We start from the raw sequence: 22751 nt of genomic DNA, 5'->3' as shown, positions 1-22751 counted from the left end.
GGGGTTAATAATTCAACGCAGACAAAAAAAATATATATATATACATGCGGGTCAGAACGATTTTTTAATACTTTTATTTATACATCTTTACAATCAAATAAATGCTGTTCTTTAGAATTTTATTTTCATCAAAAACATCCTGGAAAAAAACATCACACTTTCCCAATAATTACCAGAACAACTGTTTTCAACACTGATACTAATAAGAAATGTTTCTTGAGCAGCAGATCAGCATATTAGAATGATTTCTGAAGGATCATGGGACACTGGAGAAATGACTGCTTTTCCATTTTACTATATTCAAATAGAAAACTGTAATTTTAAATTGTAATGTATTTCATTATGGATTTTGATCAAATAAGTTCAACAACATATAGACAAAAATCTTACAGACACCAAACGTTTGAACGATATACAGTATATTTAATTTATATATAATCTTAATTCATCTATGAGCTTAATTCTTTGTTTATTAAAACATTTCTAACGGTAAAACTTTTAAATCAATCCAGTCATTCTCAGAAATACAAATAAATATACAAGTAAACTAATTTATACCACAACTAACTTCTTCAACAACAGAGCACTGAAATTTAAAAATTTGAAAGAATAATTTACAAAATGGATACCAAACAAAGAGCAATCCCTACAGTATGCAGCCATTAAAGATAACAAATACGGTTAAAATTATTTTCTATTATGCAAGTGTTGATTTTGACATGATAGTGGAGCTTTCAGAATGAAAAATGACAATAAATAAATTAAAAATACACCATACTCAAATGATCCATTGTGATCCATTGATCTAAAATCAGTCTATTCACTTTACTGCACTTTTACCTTTGGTTAGTTTTTGATTAAGTGAGATCCAGCAACAATTTTTAATAGAAACTTAAGAGAAATAACCTTTTCCTACCAAATAATGAAAATAATCTAAGCCACAGAAATATATTAGGGAGAATTCAGCTATGAAAGTCTATTATTAGCTTTGCCAAAATTAGCCAAAAATGTATTCAAACAACCTGAAAGCCTGTGGCTTCAAAAATAAATACACTGACACTGAATATAAATGTCTGCACATCATGTGATCCAGGGGTGCATCATATATGACAAGCAACAAAACTGGTCGCATGCACTTTCAGTTTAATAGGCCTATATACAAAAACAACGCAACAGCTCCACAAAACTAGTTTCTGGAGGGATTTAAAAGCACAGCTTCAAAAACAGTCCTTCCTTTCACAAAACGTAACATTTCTCATAATCTCTTCAATCACACCATATCAATAAACTGAGCAACTTTTCACGTGACAGAACAATATGGTTTAATTTCCTATTCCTATAAAGATTCACTTGATTCATATACTGTCGCACAACCAAACCCAGAGCACTGAGACTTGAGTCATGTAAACTAGCAGTGCTTAACAAACTCCGGCACCTCCATGGTCATTTTCAGCTCTAGATTCCCCGGCTGCTCTAGGACAAACACAGGGTGGCAGGGCTCTGTGAAGGTGTGCTGAAAAGTGCCCAAGAGCTGCCCGTTCTGAGCATTGAAGAAGAAGAGCCGACCCTGGCTGTAGTCCAACAGAGTGCCGATCCGCGCAGGCATGTCCACAACAAAGATGTCCGACTCCACACGGTCATGAAGTAGCTCAAATCTGCAGCTGGAGAGAAGACGGGGTAATACAACACATTCAATATATCAAATAATGAACTTTATATTCATCAAAGAATCCTGAAAAAAATAAAAATAATAATTGCATCATGGATCAAATCAGCATACAGTATTATAATGATTTCTGAAGAATCATATGACGGTGAAGACTGGAGTAATGATGCTGAAAATCACATAAATAAATGTTTGCTATCACATAAATAAATGACAGTAACACAACATTATAGGTTTTACTGTATTTTTTGATCAAATAAATGTAGCTTTGAGAGACTTCTTTCAAAAACATAAAAAAATCTCTTTTGAATGGTAGTGTATATGCAATGTGAACATTGATTCCCTCAATACCCTTTTATGATTTTTTTTCTTTTTTTTTGTCTGTCATCCATTTATTCCAGAACCAAAAGTGTCTGATAGGGACACTACTGATATTGAACTGGTCATGTGATCTCACCAGTTATGTAGAATAAAATAGCTTTTTTTTTCTAAGCCACAGAAATGGCTGCAGTCTTTATCTCAGATGTACATGTCACTTTTCTAAGTGTAAACCTTTGGGGAAAATGACTTATTTTTTACCTTTAAAGTTCAACACTTTACAATCAATCAATCAATCAATCAAAAAAAAAAGACTGATTTAAAAGACTTGGTTTCATTGAAAAGCATCTATTGTGCTCACATTTTGTGCAGATGTGCAAACTCTAACATCATACACAATATACAGTACCTTCATAGTAGTGTTTTTTAGAAGTAGGCCTACACAATACTTTTTTTTTTTTTAAATACGTATTTAATGGAAGACTGAGAGAACTTTTTTAACGAGAGAACAGATTTAATGAGAGATTTTTTTTAATCTTTTTGAAGACTCAAGTTAATGTACCTCCCTGATTGCCAAAAAGCCTTAATTACAGTGTTTCCACAGTTTGGAATGCAGCTCCAAAAGTCCGACCAGCTTGTTTATTTAAACTGAAAAGAGCAGATCTTTTTTTCTACTGGAAAGACTTTTAAATGTTAGTGTTCAAAAAAATATTCAATGACCTTTGTATCTAATCCTTTTTGGAATAATGAAACACATGGACAAATACATGCAACTACATGACATGAATGGTATACCTTATAGATGTAGGTACACAGTGCAGACACCAGGAGGCCCTGTTCTCCCCCAGTGTGCTGCTTAGTGATACAGTTTGATATGCGACACCGATGCGGTAGGCTTTGCACCTTGACACCTCTGTCTCCCAGTAGTAATATCCAAGAGAAGGCAAAAGCTCACCCATAACAGCTGGACATCTAGGAACAAGTACAAAAAAAAGAGAGAGCATGCATTTGCTGCAACTTAAGACATTTGTGAAACAGTATGTGGTGGATCACAAATCTGAAACCAAAACATGAACAGTATATGTTGTGCAATTTGACAATAAATGGTTGTTTTTTTTCTGCATAAAACTATGTATGTACAGTGATAGATTTGTAATGGTGATAACTATTGCACTGAGGTACTTACTCTATGATTGAGGACATTTTACTGTAGGTGTCTTGTGGGTATTCTACCGAGTTCCTGTCCTCTGAAACCTCCAGCACTGAGTTGGCCGTTTCACTGAGGAAGCGGAACCTTGTACCTTAACAAATAACAACATTCACTAGTCACCAAAAACACACCACAAATAAAATGCAACAATTTTGTCACAATTGAATTGTGATGCTGTCAGGTCTTTGTCAGATTAGTGAAATTTCATGGGCAAGAAAAAGTCCATTGTCAATTAGTGTAGTGATGGATGAAGCACGGCTCGCACAGAAGTCACTTTCAAACCAAGCAGCTTTCTGTCGAATCCATCTGCCCAACTTTAAAAATCGGGAAATCTTTCACCCTAACACAAGATTTGCATGGATTCCTATTGCAATGACTGGATTTCGCCCATGAAAACTCGCCGAACAACAGGCACATTTGTCAGACTGATGATGAATCTGACCTCTGGTTGAGATAAGGGCCGCCTCGCTCTGCTCACTGGCTCCTCCGGCATTCACAGATTTGATGTAGAAGAGGTAATTTTCATTGGGCTGAAGGAGGACCCTCTGCTCGTAGCCTTTTATCCCTGATATGGATCTGTGTATGGAGAGACAGTTTTCAATAAGTGCAGCTTTACCCTCTGTAATGCTCTGGTGTCTACCCTTGAGGAATCATGGGAAACTGTGTTCAATGGATTTCAGTGTACAAGCTCTTGGTGAAATATGCTACATGAAATATTAATATTAAATGCTACTGATGGCAATCAATGAGTATGTTTAATACCATAAAAAATATGTTTGCTGTAAAAATTTGTAAAATATACATTTCACCAATTAAGTCAGAATAAGCGGGAAATTTTGACCAATTTTTCGGACCAAAGAAACGGCTGCTTGAACAAGTAAAAAAAAGTAGGGCGGGAATTGATTGGATGGTTGTATTGCCAGGGGGGAATTTGATTAAAGAGGTCCTATTATGCTTTTTTACATTTTCAACTTTATTTACTCGGTTTATTGCTGTTTGAGCATAAAAAACAGTCTGCAAAGTTACAAAGTCCACTCCAAAGGGAGTTATTCTCTATTCTCTATCAGTAAGCATTGTTTATGAACTCCCTAAAACACCTTAACTGTAATCTATAGTTTTCTTACAGAAACGTACACTTCACAATATCCCTCATTTAAATAATTCCCCTCAAAGGCATATGCAAAAATAAAAAGGGCAGCGAGGTCTGGTTGAATTGGATTAGTGTGTTGAAACTAATAATATAATATAATATAATATAATATAATATAATATAATATAATATAATATAATATAATATAATATAATATAATACAATATAATATAATATATACCAAAAAAAGAGGATTTTTGATTTCATGGTAACTTAAAAATAAAAAAAAGTTACCATAACACTATTTAACAAAACATGAAAAAAGGACGGTTTTCTCTTGACCCCTAGTGCTGTTTCTGGTTGTACAGCGGGCTGGTTAACTGTACCTGAGTCCCTCTCTCTCGCATGCATACTGGCGGCAATACTCCAGTGTGAAGTAGTCTACAGCGCTGGGCTGAACCGAGCTCCAACGCAGCGTGGCCGTGTCCCACAGCACTGTGCACTGTTCTGTCTGGATCACCGGGACAGAGGGGGCTAGAGAGAACACGGTGAGCTGAGTTACTTTTCAGACACTGACTAACAGATAATCCCAAGTTTATTTTGATAAATGTGAACACTCCCTATTTAATCTGGATTGAAAACACATACACTGTGGAATTCGCATTCCATGTCAGTGATCTTGTAAAGAGGCTCTACATGGTCATCTCATTATGTATTGATATATTATGACACACAGCATGATCTCTTGCTCTCACAAACATCATGCGAGTCAAAGGGGATTTGCACAGAGAGTAACTAACCGGTTCTGAAGGGCAGTCTCTCACTCGGCATGCTGCAGCCTGTGTAGTTCACCGCCATCACCCACACTTTATAACACTTATCCGGTTCCAGCTCTTCTAGATTACAGTAGCTCTCCTTCACAGTCACCCTGTACTCCTCTGAGATAGCTGCAGATTCAATTACATTTAACACACTTTAACTCATCTGAGCATCCCTTTGACATACTTTTACATACTAAGAAGTGTTTGTAGTACTGTCAGATTGAAAAAAAAAATGTTAAAGGGGTCATTTATGCTTAAAACTATATTTTGAACAATGTTTCAACTGATTTTATCCATAAAATGAAAGTCAGTGCAGTCCAAAACAACATTTTCAAATGATCTTCTTTTATGTTCCACAGAAGAAAGTAAGTAATATAGTTTTGGCGGCATGATGGTGAGTAAATTATTTTAACAGTTTGAGCATTTGACCCACAATTGCAAGGATGTTTTATACTGATAATAGTAACATAGTAACAACATATAAGAATATATTCCATTCTATAATGTATACAGTGCTGGGTAGATTACTTACAAACTGTATTCCATTACTGAATACAAATTACATGATGAAAACTGTAGTTAGTAACATAATCTATTACATTACACATTTTAGATAATATAATCTGATTACTCTCTGACCACTTTTGAGCTAACTCATTTATCACATTGATTTGAATATAATAATCTTGTAGCATATTGATATAATAATGCAAAGAGCAAAAGAAAAATGTACTCCAATCTTTGTTAGCAACAATGTAAGGTGCATTAAACGTACGTCAGGTTTTCATAAATAATTGAAAAGCTAATAATGAATTCAATCTTGAAAATGTTAAAGGGATACTTCACCGCTGGAAAGATGAATGTGTATTTATATTGGGTCATGTATGCAGTAGAAATGTGAAATTATTTTAGAAGTTGGTGCCTTCTAGACTGAGAAAAGCCAGTAAATGTATTTTTGGCTCATGTGGGTTGAAAGACAACAACTCCCAGAATGCACTTGCTTCGCTGCCCTACGAGGCCACGCCTACCGGTTACAGAGACCAGTGTCGAAAGAATTGGTTAAAATTAGGGCTGTCAAAAGATTAATCGCAATTAATCGCATCGAAAATAAAAGTTTGTGTTTACATAATATATGTGTGTGTACTGTGCATAATTAATTATATATAAAAACACACACAATCATGTATATATTTAAGAAAATTTGGTTATATTTATATATAACATATTTATATATACACCGGTAATATAAATTATAGAAATGTATATACAGTATATAAATGCAAATATGTCTTAAATATATACATGAATGTGTGTGTATTTATACATAATAGTTATACACAGTGTCAAATAATGTAATAATGTAGGTTTAGTGAATGGTGACTGTGGAAGCAGGAGCCGAGTCCAGGACATTTGGGGCGATCTCGAGGGGTGGGGGGGGGGGGGGGGGGGGGACCTGCTTGCCGGTCAGGAGGAAGAACCCAGGCAATCCCGGCCGGACATGTCAAAAGAGGATGTATGGTCACCACTACTACTCAGCTTTCTCCACAGAGCAAGAGCCTGTTAGCTTAGCTTAAAAAAAAAGATGGCTGACACTGTTTGCACTGACATTCTGTGAGTGAGATCCCACCCACTATGGGCGGGTTGAAAACATACGGCACTAGCTTCTTCTACTGGCAGTAGTTTTTTTGCCTCTGGCCAGGAAATACTCCGATGACGCAAAATGACGATTTTTGCGTCATAGGGAGATTTTTTTCTAGACAAAAAAATACATAAATCTCTCGTCTCAAGGGGACATGAGGCAGGGAAGCATGGTAATTCGCAAATACTACAGGTTTTCTACTGATACAAAGCTTAATGCTAATCGGTGAAGTATCCCTTTAAATAAAAATATAAAACACTTTAATTTAATTTTAGGAATCTGATTATGTAATCCAGATGACATATAATCAGTTACTACCCAGCACTGACTATATAACATTCAAATCAAAAGTTTGGTCAGTAAGATTTTCTTTCTTCCATTTCAGACTTTCATTTAGCATGAATGCATTAAATTGATTATAAGCGACAGTAAAAACATTTATGTTACTAATTTATTTAAGATAATACTGTTTATATGTATATATATCACAGAATCCTGAAAATGGCTGAAAATGTACTTTGCCATCACAGGAAAAAAACATTAGAGACTTCTTTTAAAAAATCTTACCAACCCCAAACTTTTGAACTAGTGCATTATCTGTTTTCAGTATGGATGTTAAAACCCTGCTCTCCCCTCTAGTCTTACCTCCTTGTGGCTCTTCCATGCAGTAGACTTGGAAGCAGTCAATAATGTCATCCTCATTGACTCTCCAATACACAGTGACGGAAGTGCTGGTTGCAGAATTGGCCTCTTGAGGCTGGAGATGTGGTTGTTGAGGCACTACAAAACGAGTGATAATTCAAGTCAGCAAACCGTGAGGGGTGTTTATCTGCAATGGAAATCTTAGCTGAGGCGCACCTGGAATGGCTTGTCTGTTTTTCCTCTCATTGCCTGATTTGCCCTTTGCATAGTCCTCAAAAACCAGCAGCCCTCGTGGACCAAGTTCAAGTGACATGGTGGATTCCAAAGCTGTATTCAACCTAATTCAAAAAATAAATGGAAGGGTCACTTGGAGGGAGACTGCAAGAAAATCCAGCTTTTCACAATATTTTCATCATGTGTAAAAACCCCATGCGGGAAATTATTTGATTTCTATTAATTTAAAGGCTACAAACACTTGATTTAAACATTGTTTTGAACACACCAAACTCAACAAGGCAACAAAAACAAGCTTCATCGAGCTTCTATTCGGATCATTTTTGAAGTATTGTAATTAGCATTCAATGTTAGGAAAGCCAATGGATGCAACATAAATTCAAGCCATTCAGTTACCTCATATTGATATCTTTTGATGACTGAAAAGGGGTGGAAAAAATAGCTTGATTAGACTAAAATATCCATTCTAGATAGTTCATCTCTCTTAACAAATCTTAGCTAAGCACTTTAAAAATGCTTCCAAAGCAACTATGGCCTTGGACAAAATCAATACATTAATACTAATTTTAATGCGTGACCTACTTTAAGCGAGTAACTAACACACAAATGAAGAAAACCTCACAGAAAGAAACTTGAGTGGGTCCGTCTCTTCCTCCTCCTTAGCCGTCATCTCCAAAGTCTCCTTGGCCTTGTCGATATTCTCCTGGAACGACACAATCTGGTCGTACAACTGCTCCAGTTTGGCCTTTTTCTCCTCCTCCATGGCCTGAGACATCTCATTATACTGATCCATCACCAGCTTCACCTCTTGCTCATTGTGCTCCTTTATGATCTTCTCACAATCATTAAAGTTCTCCTGTGGGAACAGCACAATAAAGCTACACATTAGTTCTCAGTAACCTTTCTCACTTGAATAGCATCCCCAAGCTGACAGTGCACTAACGTAAGCACTACAAAACTCTCACTTCAGATTTTTGGGAGTGCAAAATTCACCTTCAGGATTTTGTGGGTGGTTACCAGGAGGACATTGCTACTCATTTTCTAGTACAATCACAACCCTTTTGACCTGATGTGTATGATCTTTTGGTCTCTTTTTTTTTTTTTTTAAGGTATTTTGATGTAATGCTTATTCATGCAGAATTTATGTAATGCATATTTTTGAGTCAGGAACAATGCGTTTCATTTAAATAACATTTAAATGTGGTAAAATTCTTTTTTTTTTTTTGATCAGGTGGTACAACCAAATATTTAAAAAAATAAAATAATAATATATATATAAATATATATATATATACTGTATATATATATATATATATATATATATATATATATATATATATATATATATTCCTATGAAATCTTAAGTAACCCTTAGAGTAGTCTACAGTGCCTAACTTATTACTATTTTTGTGGTTGTTTTTATTAAATTAATTGATAATTATTTACTTCTAGTGGCCAGGGGCCTCATTTATAAACGTTGCATACGCACAAAAGAAGGCGTACGCCGCTCTCTACGCAATAATTGGTATTTATAAAAAGCAAACTTCACGGGAAAATGTGCGGTCCTTCACGCAAGCTCTGACCCAGGCGTACGCACAAAAACGGGTGAAATGAGAAATGGCGACACCGTCGGCAGAAAAGCTCATAAACCCAGAAACACGTGAAAGTGTTTGAAACTGTAGACCGTTGTGTAAAAGAAATGGCAATACTGCCTCTCATAAATAACATGAAGACTTCACAAAACAAGTCTTACAATTAACAGCCTACACGAACACCCGTTTGATCGATCTGCAGTGTAAAACAAACAAAATCAAACGAAAATTACAACAGAAATGCAAATTAACACATATTTGCAAAAAGAAAAGTGAAATATGTTCTGCAATAATATTGGCATGTTATGCAAATCATCCTCATAAATAATATGGTAAACAGAACGAAATAATGTACAAAACTGATATTCTCGTCAATGTCCGTCTGGCAGAGCAGATATACTGTAGATGCAATTAGATAGACAGACATATAGATAGATAGGGAGGTAGATAGATAGATATATAGATAAATAGATAGATAGATGTATTAATTGTCCACTGGGGAAAGTTGTTTTCATAGTAAAAATGTCTTCATCAGCTACGGAATCATGGTATTCATGCATAGGCTATGCCTTTAGTTTGTTTTATTTTAAACGTATGACGTATGTCTCAACCATTCAGAAAGCTGCAAGAAATGACATTTGCACTGAACTATTTCCCATCTCCACGTAGATTATAATAACCGACATCGGTAGCTTGTCAGATGCAATTAAATGGATGGAAATAAAATGCCCATCGCAATGCGTAATGACGCACAATGGCTGATCTTGTCCGACCATTTCTTTTTTATTTCGGCCACGGTCCGAGGTTGTGAGGCTACAGCATTAACGGCGTCTGCAACCTTTTGCCACTCAAGTGCCTTTTTGGCATTAGTAATGCCCACACTGTGCCCTCCAAACAACATTTTTCTCCTCTTTTCCACCTCGCCAACGATAACTTCCACTTCAGATTGAGTGAAGTTATGTTTTTTTTTATTTCCTCTCTGTGTTTGCCATGATTTCTCAATCGATGAATATTAACTTGTTGGCGTTTCACGGACTATTTATGGGCACCTATGGGCGTGACATGAAGCCGCAAAAGCTGCGCTACATTTAGAATTGATTGTGATTTATTAAGGGAAAACTGCGTATGATGTGCGTGCGCACGGTTTTATAAATCCGAATATTTCTGTGCGTACGCACGTCCTATGTTTCATCCGTACGCCACTTCTGACGCAAATCCTACGCAAAGTTTTATAAATGAGGCCCCAGGTATTTAGTATCTTTAGCATCCAATTTTACTTTTAAAGACAGAAAAATAATCATATAAGTATACCGGTAAATGCATTAAATACTTTTCAGCCATTTGTTCACTTTGACCTATTATTAGTTGGTTTAAATCAAGAATTGACATGGTTGTACCACCTGATGAATATAAGTTATGTTACCTGACAACATCAATACTACAATTTTTACATTTCAATTACATATAAAAAAATAAATACAAGTGTTTTAGTCATCTAAAACTAAGTAAAAGTAAATTGATCAAAATCAGAATAAATCACGTCATCACATTCGGGATGGGAACTGGAATAGGCCACAGAGCAATATATTGGTTAGATACACTGTAATCGATTGTGACTGAATAACAACAAAGTTATGTTTTATATGGATACAAAAAGAATCATCAGCTTAAGTCAGTTGAGAATTGTAAGTGTTTTACAAAACAACATGAACAAGTACATCATACCTAATGATTTTTTGATGTGAGTACATAGTAGTTAAGGACACCTAATATAAAGTGTGACCAATTTTTCTTTACAATAGTAGCATCTAAAATTATTTGAAAAAATATTATAATGAAAATACTTGAAAGTGTAAAACATCTTTAACTTAAAACTAACATTTTAGAACAAAAAAAGAATAATAGACAAACTTAGCTTAAATGTATTATTTATTTAGCTTAAATAATGTATTTTATTTCATATAGGAGCATTCATTGCAGTTGTGCCACCTGACAGGTTCTTCTACTTGGATCCCTGTACTAGATTTTACCTATAGCAAGTTCATAAACAGTTTATACATTTCTAATACAATAAAATGTATGATAAAAAGCATTTTTCTAGTTTAACATTGGTTGTACCAACTGACATGGAAAGTGTACCAACCTACCCATACTTGAAAGTAGCTATTTTTATCAGTATTTGAGAGAGATCTACAAACCTTTTCACTCTGCCACAAGGATCAGTTGGGCTCCTCTAGATGATGCACTATCATGTTTACTGTTATTATCTTGTCGATTAATAATAAAAGAGCCATGTTTGCAGTTGTGACATTTGAGAATTAACAAATTGCCAGACAAAAGTTGTTAAATTATCTCAACAGCTTGTGAAAGGTTTCAAACATTAAATAAACAGAGCAATTCCAAGAGGGTCCTCCCACCATCAGTGCTCGAGCCCTAATTATGCCATAGTATTTTATTTTGAATTTCTTATTATTAAAACACGATAAATAGTTTTCTTAGTCTGTTCATTTGTGCACATGACATTTGGGGGTTTAAGATACCAAAACATAAATAATAATATTTTATAATATACTAAAAATGAATCCAAACTAAATGGGTTTTAGGTCACTTAGAATAAAGTGATATATCTATCTATAAATTACAGAAACGTCTGTCTGTCTGTATGTCTTTTATTCGCATATTATCTCTCGAAACGTTAGTCCGATGGATTTCAAACTTGACAGGTGTCTTGCTATGGGCACGAGTAAGTGCAGTGCCAAGTTTGACGTTGTTTGGATTAGAAATGCAAAAGATATTGTTAAATATATCGGTAAAAGAAGCACACATTGAAGTTGTGTTTTAAAAATAAACTTTCTGACATAAACACTCTGTCAGCTAAACATTAAGTCAGTTACACTGTTTACTTCAGTCTTCCTACCATTGTCCGGGAAGCAGACACACTCTGTCAGTTCAAAGCTAGATTAAAGACACATCTCTTTGACCTAGCATTCAGATAATACATTATAGACTTCTATAATTCAATGTTAGGCTGCATAGATTAGGTCAGCCGGAACTGGGAACACTTCCCATAAATCCTGATGTACTCGTTACATCATAAGAAGAATGGCATCTATGCTAATTTTAGTGTCTTTGTTTATCCCGAGGTTTTCCCGCAGCCTAAAGCGTTGTCTGGATAATTTCGGTTTCGCATAATCCCGAAGTGATAAAATTCTGTATAAATATGTTTAAGGCCAGACAAGTAGTTTGTTAAGGCTTGGTTTGAAGGGAATTACAAACCTCTGCACATATATTCAAATGCGCATAACTATATAATTAATTCTTAATGGTTTCTCACAGGTTCGCGTTTAAAGTCTGTGTAGAGAGAACGGTGTCGTCTTAGCGGCCTCTAATTTAATAACTAATGATCGTTGCGACGGAAGTGAATCAATCAAAACTAACTTTAGCTGGAAGATATCTTTTATACCGCTATAAAGCCAAAACAATCTGTTACCTTAAATTATCCGTTTATCACTGTAAAGCTTCTTTGAAACCATCTACATTGTTAAAAGCGCTATATAAATGAAGATGACTTGACTTGACTTCTGAATATTATATTTTATTCACGGCCATCATTTGTAGTAGCCTTTTCACAAACGGTTTGCTCAAGTGTAGCGTTTTTTTCCGGAGTTCACAGTGTAGCCTGCTCCCTGAATCGTCGCGCTTATTTGTGGATGTTAACTGAATCTGTAAGTCAGCTATGCTGTTTAACGTTACTTCTGAATAATATATTTAATTCTGGTGCGCTTAACGTTATCACTACTGTGTAATAGTAGCGATAGCATTCACAGTCTCTTTCACGGCCATCATTTGTAGTAGCCAATTTACAAACTGTTTGCTCAAGCGTAGCGTTTTCTCTGAGTTCCCTGTGTAGCCTGCTCCCTGAATTGTGTAGTTCAATTTTCCATATTTATTGTATGTCATTATGTCAGTATCAGTATTTAATTTCTACCGTGCACAAATAAAAATGTCACTGAACCTTTGCTGTGTAATTGTAACAATGAGCACTCAAACACACCAAACCAACAATTACTAAAAACACACACAAAAACAGATTTTGCAAGGGCACTTTGCACTAGTGTCATGAATTTATCACATTATTTATAAGGAAATAATGCACTTGGACACAAAAATATGCATGTCTTGTCATTGACCAAAATTTAAGTCTATGGGATTGTGTTTATAGTCTACCGAGCTAAAACAACATTCGGTACAGTTCCATATGTGTAAATGAATGCATAATAATGCAAATACCTCCACTGTGTTGTATGCCAGTTCAAGCTCAGATACAAAGTCTTCAATATTCTCTGATCTTCCTTGTAAAACTGATATCAGTTCACTCAGCTGATTCTGAAAAAATCACATGGAAAGTTACATTAGACAGACAACATGAAACATTTTGAGGTGCAGAACACATTGCAAATTACACAAAATAACTAACATGTATATTGAACGGTTGAGCACAAACTCCTGTTTCTTTCATACTTGCATATTATTTTATTTTCTCCTTTGGATTTTTCCTACTTGCAAATATCAAATCACATTGGTGCAGTCCTGGAATAAACTACAGATGAATCATGGAAACAGCTGTCTACTTTCAGCTCTTGCTATGAGTCAGTCGGTTCTGATTCATCTGCTATGAATGCTGTCAAAGGCCAATAAAGTAAACAATTTCTCATTGTCTCAACCTGATTTATACTCAAATATTCTTGTGAAGTCAACAAATATTGTTTTAAATTAAATGGTTTTACAACTGATTATGTGTTTTTATAATTTGGTTATATTAGACACTGGATGAGTCCTTCTGTAAACACATGAGTAATCAGTGACAAGCTCTCCAAAAAGGCCAGCAGTGAAAGATCACATGTCAAGCTGATGTCAGGAAATCATGTCTTAGCACTCTTTCAAAGCACAGGGAGCTTAACTTACCTTAACACTGTCATAAGCCTCCCCCAAAGAGGCCATCTCGTGGTCTTGATGCTCAGCCTCACTCAGCAGTACTGGACAACGGCAAACAAGGCAGAACGCATCCATTGGTTGAATTTCAAGTTCCTCTTGATGTTCATATTCCGCCATTTGTGCACTTTCCAAATCCTCAACAAATTCAAAGCCCTTTTCCAGAGTTTGATCTGACAGTCGAACCTGTTCACAGTGCCCATCCTCAGCTAGAGCTTGTTCAGACTGCCTTGCCTCTTGTTCGGTGACTATCTCATAACCAAGTTCCTCTGCAATTTCCTGCTGCACATCTGGGTCGCAGCTCAAGGTCGACAGGTCCTCTTGAGGTGTAAAACTTCGCAATTGTGAGAAGACACCTTTATCCTTACTTAGGCTTCCTCCTCTATGTATATTTTCATACATTTTGTCACTATCCTCTGGCTCTAAAGGTGAGACTCTCATTGCTGAGGGGTCATCTTCATCAACTGGAGGAGGCGAAATGGGCTCTGGTAGGTCTGTTATATCTTCAATCTGTGCATCAATCTGTGTTTTCTTTCCTTCCTCTAATGTTTTTGTTGATGTTATAGGTAACATCCTATTCTCAATATCTGTCCAACTAATGGCTGATTCTTTTACTGGGATCTCTCTGGTTAATATTGTCACGTCATTTATTTCACTATATTCTGCTACCTGTTCCTCCTTTGTTGGTACAACAGCTGACAGTCTTACTTTTGATAAGTCCTCTACATTGTCTGATACTTTTAGCTCTTCCGTGCTTTCTCGAGCAAATGCCTCCATTCCATTAGCTAACAATATGCTATATTCTTGCCTTGAATTAAGCATTTGATTCATCTCTGGTGTCACTCTTTTCTCAGAAGGTATCTCGTCCTGAACAGGCTCATTTGTGGTGTCAACCTTCTCATTTGCTTCCTCTGTAACATCCACCTTGATTTCCTCAACTTTTTCATGTTTTTCTGTAACCACAGGTTCTTCAATCTTTGGTGTGTCAACATGTTCTTTTTGCTTTTCTAGCCTTTGCTCAACCAATGGTGCCTCATGTGTTGGCCCATCCGTACCTGTGCCCTCTTCGTCTTTCTTGTTTGTTGCAATTAATTCATTCTGTAATTCTGGATACATTTTCTCCTCGCTTGTAATCTCAGGTTTAGTCTGAAGCTCAATGTTTGCTGTATCTGTTTCACTTGGATGTGACTGCTCTAATGAGCTCTGAACAGAAGTAAATTTAGACTCTGGCTTTATTTCAATTTCTGTTAACACATCTGTTGTACCAATATGAATCTCAACCTCTTGCACTGCACCAATTTTGTCAAATACTTGCTCTTGTTTTTCCTTCTTGGGAATTAATCCTTCACTCACTTTATTCTCAACCACAGCAAGTATTTCTACATTTCCATGGACTTGAGAATCATTTTCTAAAGACTTAGCAGAAAGTTTAACTTCAGTAGCATCTGTTGTAATTGTTTCAGTCTCTTCTAAAGGCTTAACTTCTTTCTCTACTTTTGAAGGTTCTTCAGTTTTTGGAGGTTCTGTTTTATCTAACAGAGGTTCTTTGAGAATGACAACCCTCTGAGCAATTATTTCTGGTTCTTCTCTTTTTAATATGTCAGTAATGCCTTTATCGAGCCCTGAGGTAAGATTTTGCTCTAAAATTTTGCCTTGTGTCTTGGTTTTATTATTCTCTCCTTCACCATTTTTAGTAATAGTACTTGTTTCCTGAATGTCAGCAATGGCATCAGCTACTTCATGACGTCTATCCACACTGCCCTCAGAATCACCAATGTTTTCAACAGCATGTGGTACATCAGACTGAATTTTCTCAGAGCTCTTTGTTACAGACATAATTTTAAATTCATCTTCAGTTTTAATAACATCTTCATGGCCTAACCCCCCAGGCACTTGAATATGAGCAGTCAGACTTATTTGTTCCTGTCCACTGCGATCTACTTCACTGGTGGTTTTGCATTCTGGCTCAAGGACTTGATCCATTTGAGGTTGTGTGTCATTGAGGTCACCTTTAGTTGTGATACTGTCCTTGATAATGACAGTGACATCACATTGCTTTTCATTTTCCCTACTATGCTTCGCAACCAGGTCGTCTGATGTGACCATTCCTGTAATGATAATTTCCACCTCTGGTTGGATTTCTGGAGCACAGTGTCCCTCTGAATAACACCCTGTGGACTCACACTGTGCTTCACCTTCAATTTTATCTTGCACACATAGTTGATCGACAGTTGCTTCATCATTTTCTTCTTGTGGTCCATCTAAACATCCAGTGAGTTCAAATTTACTTTGTGACCATGATAATTTCCCCCCATCTTCCTTCTCTTTGGCCTCAGGTACATTAGCAACCACTGGTGTTTCATCCTTTAATATGAATTTCTCCAGATATCCATCTGCATCATCAGAATCAGAGTATCTCCTTTTGAAAGACCGTTCTGAAACAACACTCTCTGAATCTGAGAAGTCATCTTCTTTCTTCCGGTCTCCTACTGTGTCTTCATAAAGGTCTGAGTAATGGAAGGACATTGCTCGTGGTTCCTCAAGAAGGACAAGATCTATGATCTTTGGTGGTCCGGTAGGGAGGTATACAGGTGTGAGAATACATTCCTGACTCCCAAATAAGACTGATCCACTCTCTTTAAGAGATTTAGAGCTCTCTTTTGCTGTACTTCCAACTCTGCCCTCACACTCTTGGGGAGGCTCTGCATTCAACTTATTTCCATAAAACACTTCGTCAAGATGCTCACCAGCAATTTCAACATCACTGATGAATACAAAGGAATCATCATCAACAGCTTCATCTACTTTTGGTTCCTTGAGGTTCTCTTGAGGTTCCACCGGCTGGACGGTCACTTCTGGTTCAAGTTTTTCCATTAGTGTAGTGCCATCACTAGGTGCCTGCTCATCTAACAGTGTGAATTTTTCAAGGTAGTCCATATGAGTTTCATCCTTTCTGGGCTGTTTGTCAGCAAAGATCTGAGACGAACCCTTCAAGCTTTCATTTTGCTTTATTTCCTCAATGTCTATCTTCACAGGACAATTGTTTGTAGCTACAGGTCCATGCTTATGTTTGGATTTTATCTTTGGGGTGTCATCCAAGTAGGCTAAATTCTCCACCAGTTCAGTGCTATCTTCCTCATCTACAGTAGCAAGCTTTGACGGTACAACAATATTGAGTATTTCAAAACCATCTGATATCAAACTAAAAAGATCTTGATCCTTGCTTCCAGCAGACATACCATCCTCATTGCTTTCAGACCTGATATTCGGCACTGACACCTCAATCATTGCAGGTCTTTCCTCACCTACCCGACTTTTTGGCAGTCTGGAGCTTGGCTTTTTAAACCTGTCACCCAGCTTGCCTCTGCTGCTTGTTTTTTTCCTCTTTATTCTGTCTTCATCCATTATGATCACAATATTCCCCTGTGTTCCAGAACCTTCCATGCTGTATTGTTCAGATGGAGAGCTTCCTTCTGAAGCCCATGGAGTTGAGCATCTACTGGAAGCCGTCTCCCATACTATCCCACTGTCCTCGCTCTGTACTGTCACCATAGAGAAGGATGGGTCAACCATCAGACACTGGAGTTTAGGCTTCACTGATGGATCCTGCATAACTTCCTTTAAACTAATCAAAAAGAGTTTAGAAACAGGCATGATTCAACAAAGCAATGTAGTATAGAATACTGCAGTCTATGGCAGATATTGTAACTTTGTCAAGTCAAGTCAAGTCACCTTCATTTATATAGCGCTTTTAACAATATAGATTGTTTCAAAGCAACTTTACAGTGATAACAGGAAATTAAAGTAACAGTGATTGTTTTGGCTTTACAGCAGCTCTAGAATAAAGTTGTTGTCCAGCTAAAATTAGTTTTGATTGATTCACTTCCGTCGCAACGAACATTAGTTATTAACTTAGGGGTCGCTAACACGTAGGGATGGGACGGTATGAAAATTTCATATCACGATTATAGTGACCGAAATTATCGTGATTATCAATATTATCACGGTTTTGTTAAAACGAGATGAAAGTGTTCAAAAAAGAACTGATGCTCACACTGACAACATTTCAACAAGTTTTATATTTGAAAATCAACAAACAACAAATAAAACAAGCAGCTCTATGCACTTTTTAAAGCAACATTCTATTCTGTGGCATTTCCTTCCTTATAATGACGTCGTCATAGCAACGCATTATAACACAGCGCACATCCATGCATCACAACTCTCGTTTCATTCAAATACAACTTGCCGTCTTGCATCTCCATTTTTGATTGTATTGAAAATTAAATCAGAGTTGATTTATTGTTTGCAGAAATTGATAATATTGTTGTGATCATCTTGTCTGGACAATTGTTCTGTACGCTGTACAAAATCGATTTATAAACAGGTAAGATTTAAAACATTAATCTCAATTCAATATGTCCCCGTAATTATGTGGTTAAAAAAAAAAAACGTGGTTATAAGTGTACAATGAATCTATACATTTTTATTCCTTATATGTCACTCTTAATAAATATTAATAGTCTTGTTTGAATGTGTTCGATGGTCTTTGGCTCAAAGCCACTTGCTGCAACCTTTTCTTCGCGAAAGCTTCACGTTTATTATGAGTGAGATAAAATATTTAAATTCAAAACATTTTGTGCCAAATTATTTCACAGACGTAGTTTTGCTATTGAGGTCAAAGTTAACTTGGCTTGCGGTTCGCTATACAACAGTGGGTGATGGTCACACAAGACGACTCGGCAGATTTGAAGTGTTTCTGTTGCTGCGACTTTTTGTTCTGCAGACAGGGTGACCATCCTCGATTAGGTTTCCCTCAGGACTTTTGTAAAAGCCTAAATATGACCACACCTCAGACTTGGTCCTCTTAAAAGGCTGAAAAATCTCCCGAGCATGGTCGCTGCCATCCGCCATTCCTTCTCGAATAAAAAAAAACATTGCGCGCAGCGCCCGCGTCAAAACTGATGCTGGCTGGACAGGATTTACAGTGAGTTATTAAAATCGCGATAATCAAACACGGTTTTAATGATAATTAAATTTTAGACGATAATACTAACCGTCAGTACATTTTATCGTGGTTTATCGTGAAACCGGTAATCGTCCCATCCCTCCCACGACACCGTTCTAACAGAAAACCCCTAATCTGGCCGCTCATTTTCACAAATCAGTGCCTGGTGGCTCGAGAACGCAAACCATGAAATAGGTACAAGCCTTAAAAAATTTACAATACATAATTTTTTATCACTTCCGCATAGCCACGTGAACCGTAATTATCCCGACAACGTTTTATCTGTAGAGGGAAGGGAGGGAGGCCTTCGCAGGGGAGAGACTAGTTGACACTTCAGGACTGCATTGTTGTCCAGGTGCAGGTCCTTATTCAGAACCGGATACGGCCTGGATCCGGCGGACTGCAGTAAACCTCGGGATAAACAGAGAGACTAACATTAGCGTAGACGCCATCCTTCTTATGGCGAAGGATTTATGGGAAGTGTTCCCGGTTCCGGCTGATTTAAACTATGCAACCTAACATTGAATTATAGAAGCTTATAATGTATTATGTGTATGCTAGGCTAAAGAGATGTGTTTTTAGTCTAGATTTGAACTGTCAGAGTGTGTCTGCTTCCCGGACAATGTTAGGAAGATTGTTCCAAAGTTTTGATGCTAATAGGAAAAGGATCTACCGCCAGCAGTCGATTTTGATATTCTATAGGTATTATTAACTGGCCGGAATTTTGGGATCGCAATAGATGTGAAGGACTATAATGTGTTAAGAGCTCGCTCAAGTACTGGGGAGCTAAACCATTTAGTGCTTTGTAAGTAATCATTTAAAAATGTATACAATATTTAATAGGGAGCCAATCATACTTCCTGGTTATGGAAAGAACTCTAGCTGCTGCATTTTGGACCAGCTGTAGTTTGTTTATTAAGCGTGGAGAGCAACCACCCATAATAGCATTACAATAATCTCGCCTTGATGAAAAAATGCGGTTTTACAGATACTAGACACGTTACTTGGTGTCAAAGATTGGTATCAAAGAACACACCCAGGCAGGGACGCGGGAACTGTATTGTGAGAGGGGGGCGGGATTCTTGAGGGGGGGACTCGCGCCCTTAAATTATGTCTCCGCTGCGGCTGCGCATACAACATATATCACACGTAAATTTTAAATAGTCTGGCTGACCCCCCAGAGTGAGTTTTTCAAGGCGACCGTTATTTAGAATGTGTCACTTTATGGTTTCCATGGTGACACGTCATTGCTTGTCATGTGACACACCGCAGCAGTAACAGCGCTGAATGAATGATGATCTGCTTAAACTGCTTTTATGTCATTTTTCCTTTTTTATACAGAATATTCAAAAATGTGTTAGCTATGGCATGAAATGTCTGATATTCCGATTGTCAAATACATGCAAGTGGAAGTGTATTGTTCCAACGTCTATGCACCCAGGATCCTAACCGACAACGAGGACTTGACAGAGCAGCCATCAAGTGTTAGACAGTATTCTAGGTTATTACAAGAGGACGTTTTTTGTCCAATAATTAGAATCTCTGTTTTTTTCGGAATTAAGTATTAGGAAATACTTTTTTATATCAGCTATGCATTGCGTTAATTTTGTGAATTGGTAAGTTTCGTCAGGGCGTGAAGAAATATAGAGCTGAGTATCATCAGCATAACAGTGAAAACTAATACCATGCTTCCTAATGATATCTCCTAAGGGTAGCATGTACAGAGTGAACAGCAACGGTCCTATTACTGAGCCTTGTGGTACATCAAACTGAACTTTTGATCGATAAGACATCATTTACTGCTACAAACTGATAACGGTCAGATAAGTATGATTTAAACCATGCTAGTGCAATTAATGTTTAACTAATTTTCACTAATGCCAACATAATTTTTGAGTCTATTCAAAAGAAAGTTGTGGTTGATGGTATCAAATGCAGCACTAACATCCAGTAACACTAATAGAGAGATACAACCACGATCGGATGATAAGAGCAAATCATTTGTGACTAATGAGAGCTGTCTCGGTACTATGGTACGGTCTAAATCCTGATTGAAAATCCTCGCAGATATCATTTCTTGCTAAAAAGGAACATAGTTGTGAAGATACTGCCTTTTCTAGTATCTTTGACAGAAAAGGTAGGTGTCAGTAACAAATAAGGTTTGTTCTTTGAATAAGCAGAGCAGCTTTTAAGGCCTCTCTGTATGCAATCATGCTCTCTTTACATGAAAAGCTAAATACCTCTAGTTTTGTTTTCTTGCAGATGCGCTCCATTTTTCTGCATGTTTAGTGCTTAACTAATGATGTTTGGAAGTTAAAGGGATAATTCACCCAAATATGAAAATTCTGTCATCATTTACTCACCCTCAAGTTGTTCTAAACCTGTATGAATTTCTTTCTTCTGCTTTTGACTACTTGTCTTTTCTTCCCCCCCATACTATGGAAGTCAATGGGGCCCCATCAACTGCTAGCTTGGTTACCCATATTCTTCAAAATATATTATTTTGTGTTCAACAGAAGATAGAAATTCATACATGTTTAGAACAACTTGAGGGCGAGTACATTATGACAGATTTAAATGTTTGGGTGAACTATCCCTTAAAAGCATCAGTTGATGATGTTTGAAGTTAAAAACAATTAGAAGCATATGGAGCTAGAATATCTGCTTATTACAGACTTGGAAGTGGATTTAAACCCCCAGCTGAACACACATATATATATATATATATATATATATATATATATATATATATATATATATATATATATATATATATATATATATTTATTTTATTAGGTTTGCATACTTTTTTTGTGGCTACTTAAATGATTTTTGAAAATATATTATATATAAAAAAGAAATGCATGTAACATTTTGTTCTTGGGTGTAGCTAGTAATCACCCAAATTAGGTGGTGACTGAGGGAAAGAACTTTCAAAAGACCTACGAGAAAAAATCATTAATCCCAAATGTTATAACTATAAAGTGCCCGTGGCAAACTACCTTTTATGAAGTTCCTCAATCTCATCTTCGTCGTCGATATCGATTATTCCGGGCCCCACGTCCTGCAATTCCCCCATCTCTGGCTCTGTCCCCTCACATTCCCCTTTCACAGCACGATCCATTTTGATAATCGAAATATGTTGGTGTTATTTTAAAATAATAAACGGTCTTGGCTAGTACAGCTTCGTGTTGGGATCATGTCTCGTTGTGTGCAGTTCGCCTTACTCAGCGGCTGCTGTAAATAGATTACAAATATTCCTGTGCTCAAGGCTGCGCACTTGGAAAAGTCACCGTTGTCCCCGTTCTTTGAAGCCCGGGTTAAGGATATTGCCCAATATATTTCAATTCCTTTGTCAACTTTTAAACAGTAGCACATCGCTGACCATGTCCAGAACAGTAAAGCTTGCATGAAAGTACAGTGGCGGTGTCCCCTGTAATATGACACGCAGAGAACACCGCCATGTCCATGAGGGACAGGAGTGGAAGACTCAGGCCACCGTAGTGTCAGTTTTCTTTTGGCTGTGCTAATTTTACTCT

General features: G+C 36.8%; 1 protein-coding gene across 1 annotated transcript; it reads right to left on the bottom strand.

The window, feature by feature from the left end:
- Positions 1 to 58: 58 nt before the first annotated feature.
- cmya5 (cardiomyopathy associated 5) lies at positions 59 to 22720 on the bottom strand. Its single transcript, XM_079607438.1, has 13 exons — positions 22215 to 22720; positions 14178 to 17829; positions 13503 to 13598; positions 8243 to 8476; positions 8017 to 8039; positions 7603 to 7724; positions 7390 to 7524; positions 5085 to 5231; positions 4671 to 4818; positions 3637 to 3770; positions 3171 to 3285; positions 2780 to 2956; positions 59 to 1661 (listed from the first exon to the last, which is right to left on the bottom strand). The coding sequence occupies exons 1-13, from the start codon at positions 22334 to 22336 to the stop codon at positions 1409 to 1411; spliced, it is 5358 nt and encodes a 1785-aa protein (XP_079463564.1). The 5' UTR covers positions 22337 to 22720; the 3' UTR covers positions 59 to 1408.
- Between the last annotated feature and the right edge of the window lie 31 nt (positions 22721 to 22751).

The sequence above is a fragment of the Phoxinus phoxinus genome (genome assembly GCF_949152265.1).
Source record: "Phoxinus phoxinus genome assembly, chromosome: 3".
NCBI lineage: Eukaryota > Metazoa > Chordata > Actinopteri > Cypriniformes > Leuciscidae > Phoxinus > Phoxinus phoxinus.
The sequence above is the reverse complement of the archived record's forward strand: the minus strand, read 5'-3'. Positions and strand labels throughout refer to the sequence as shown.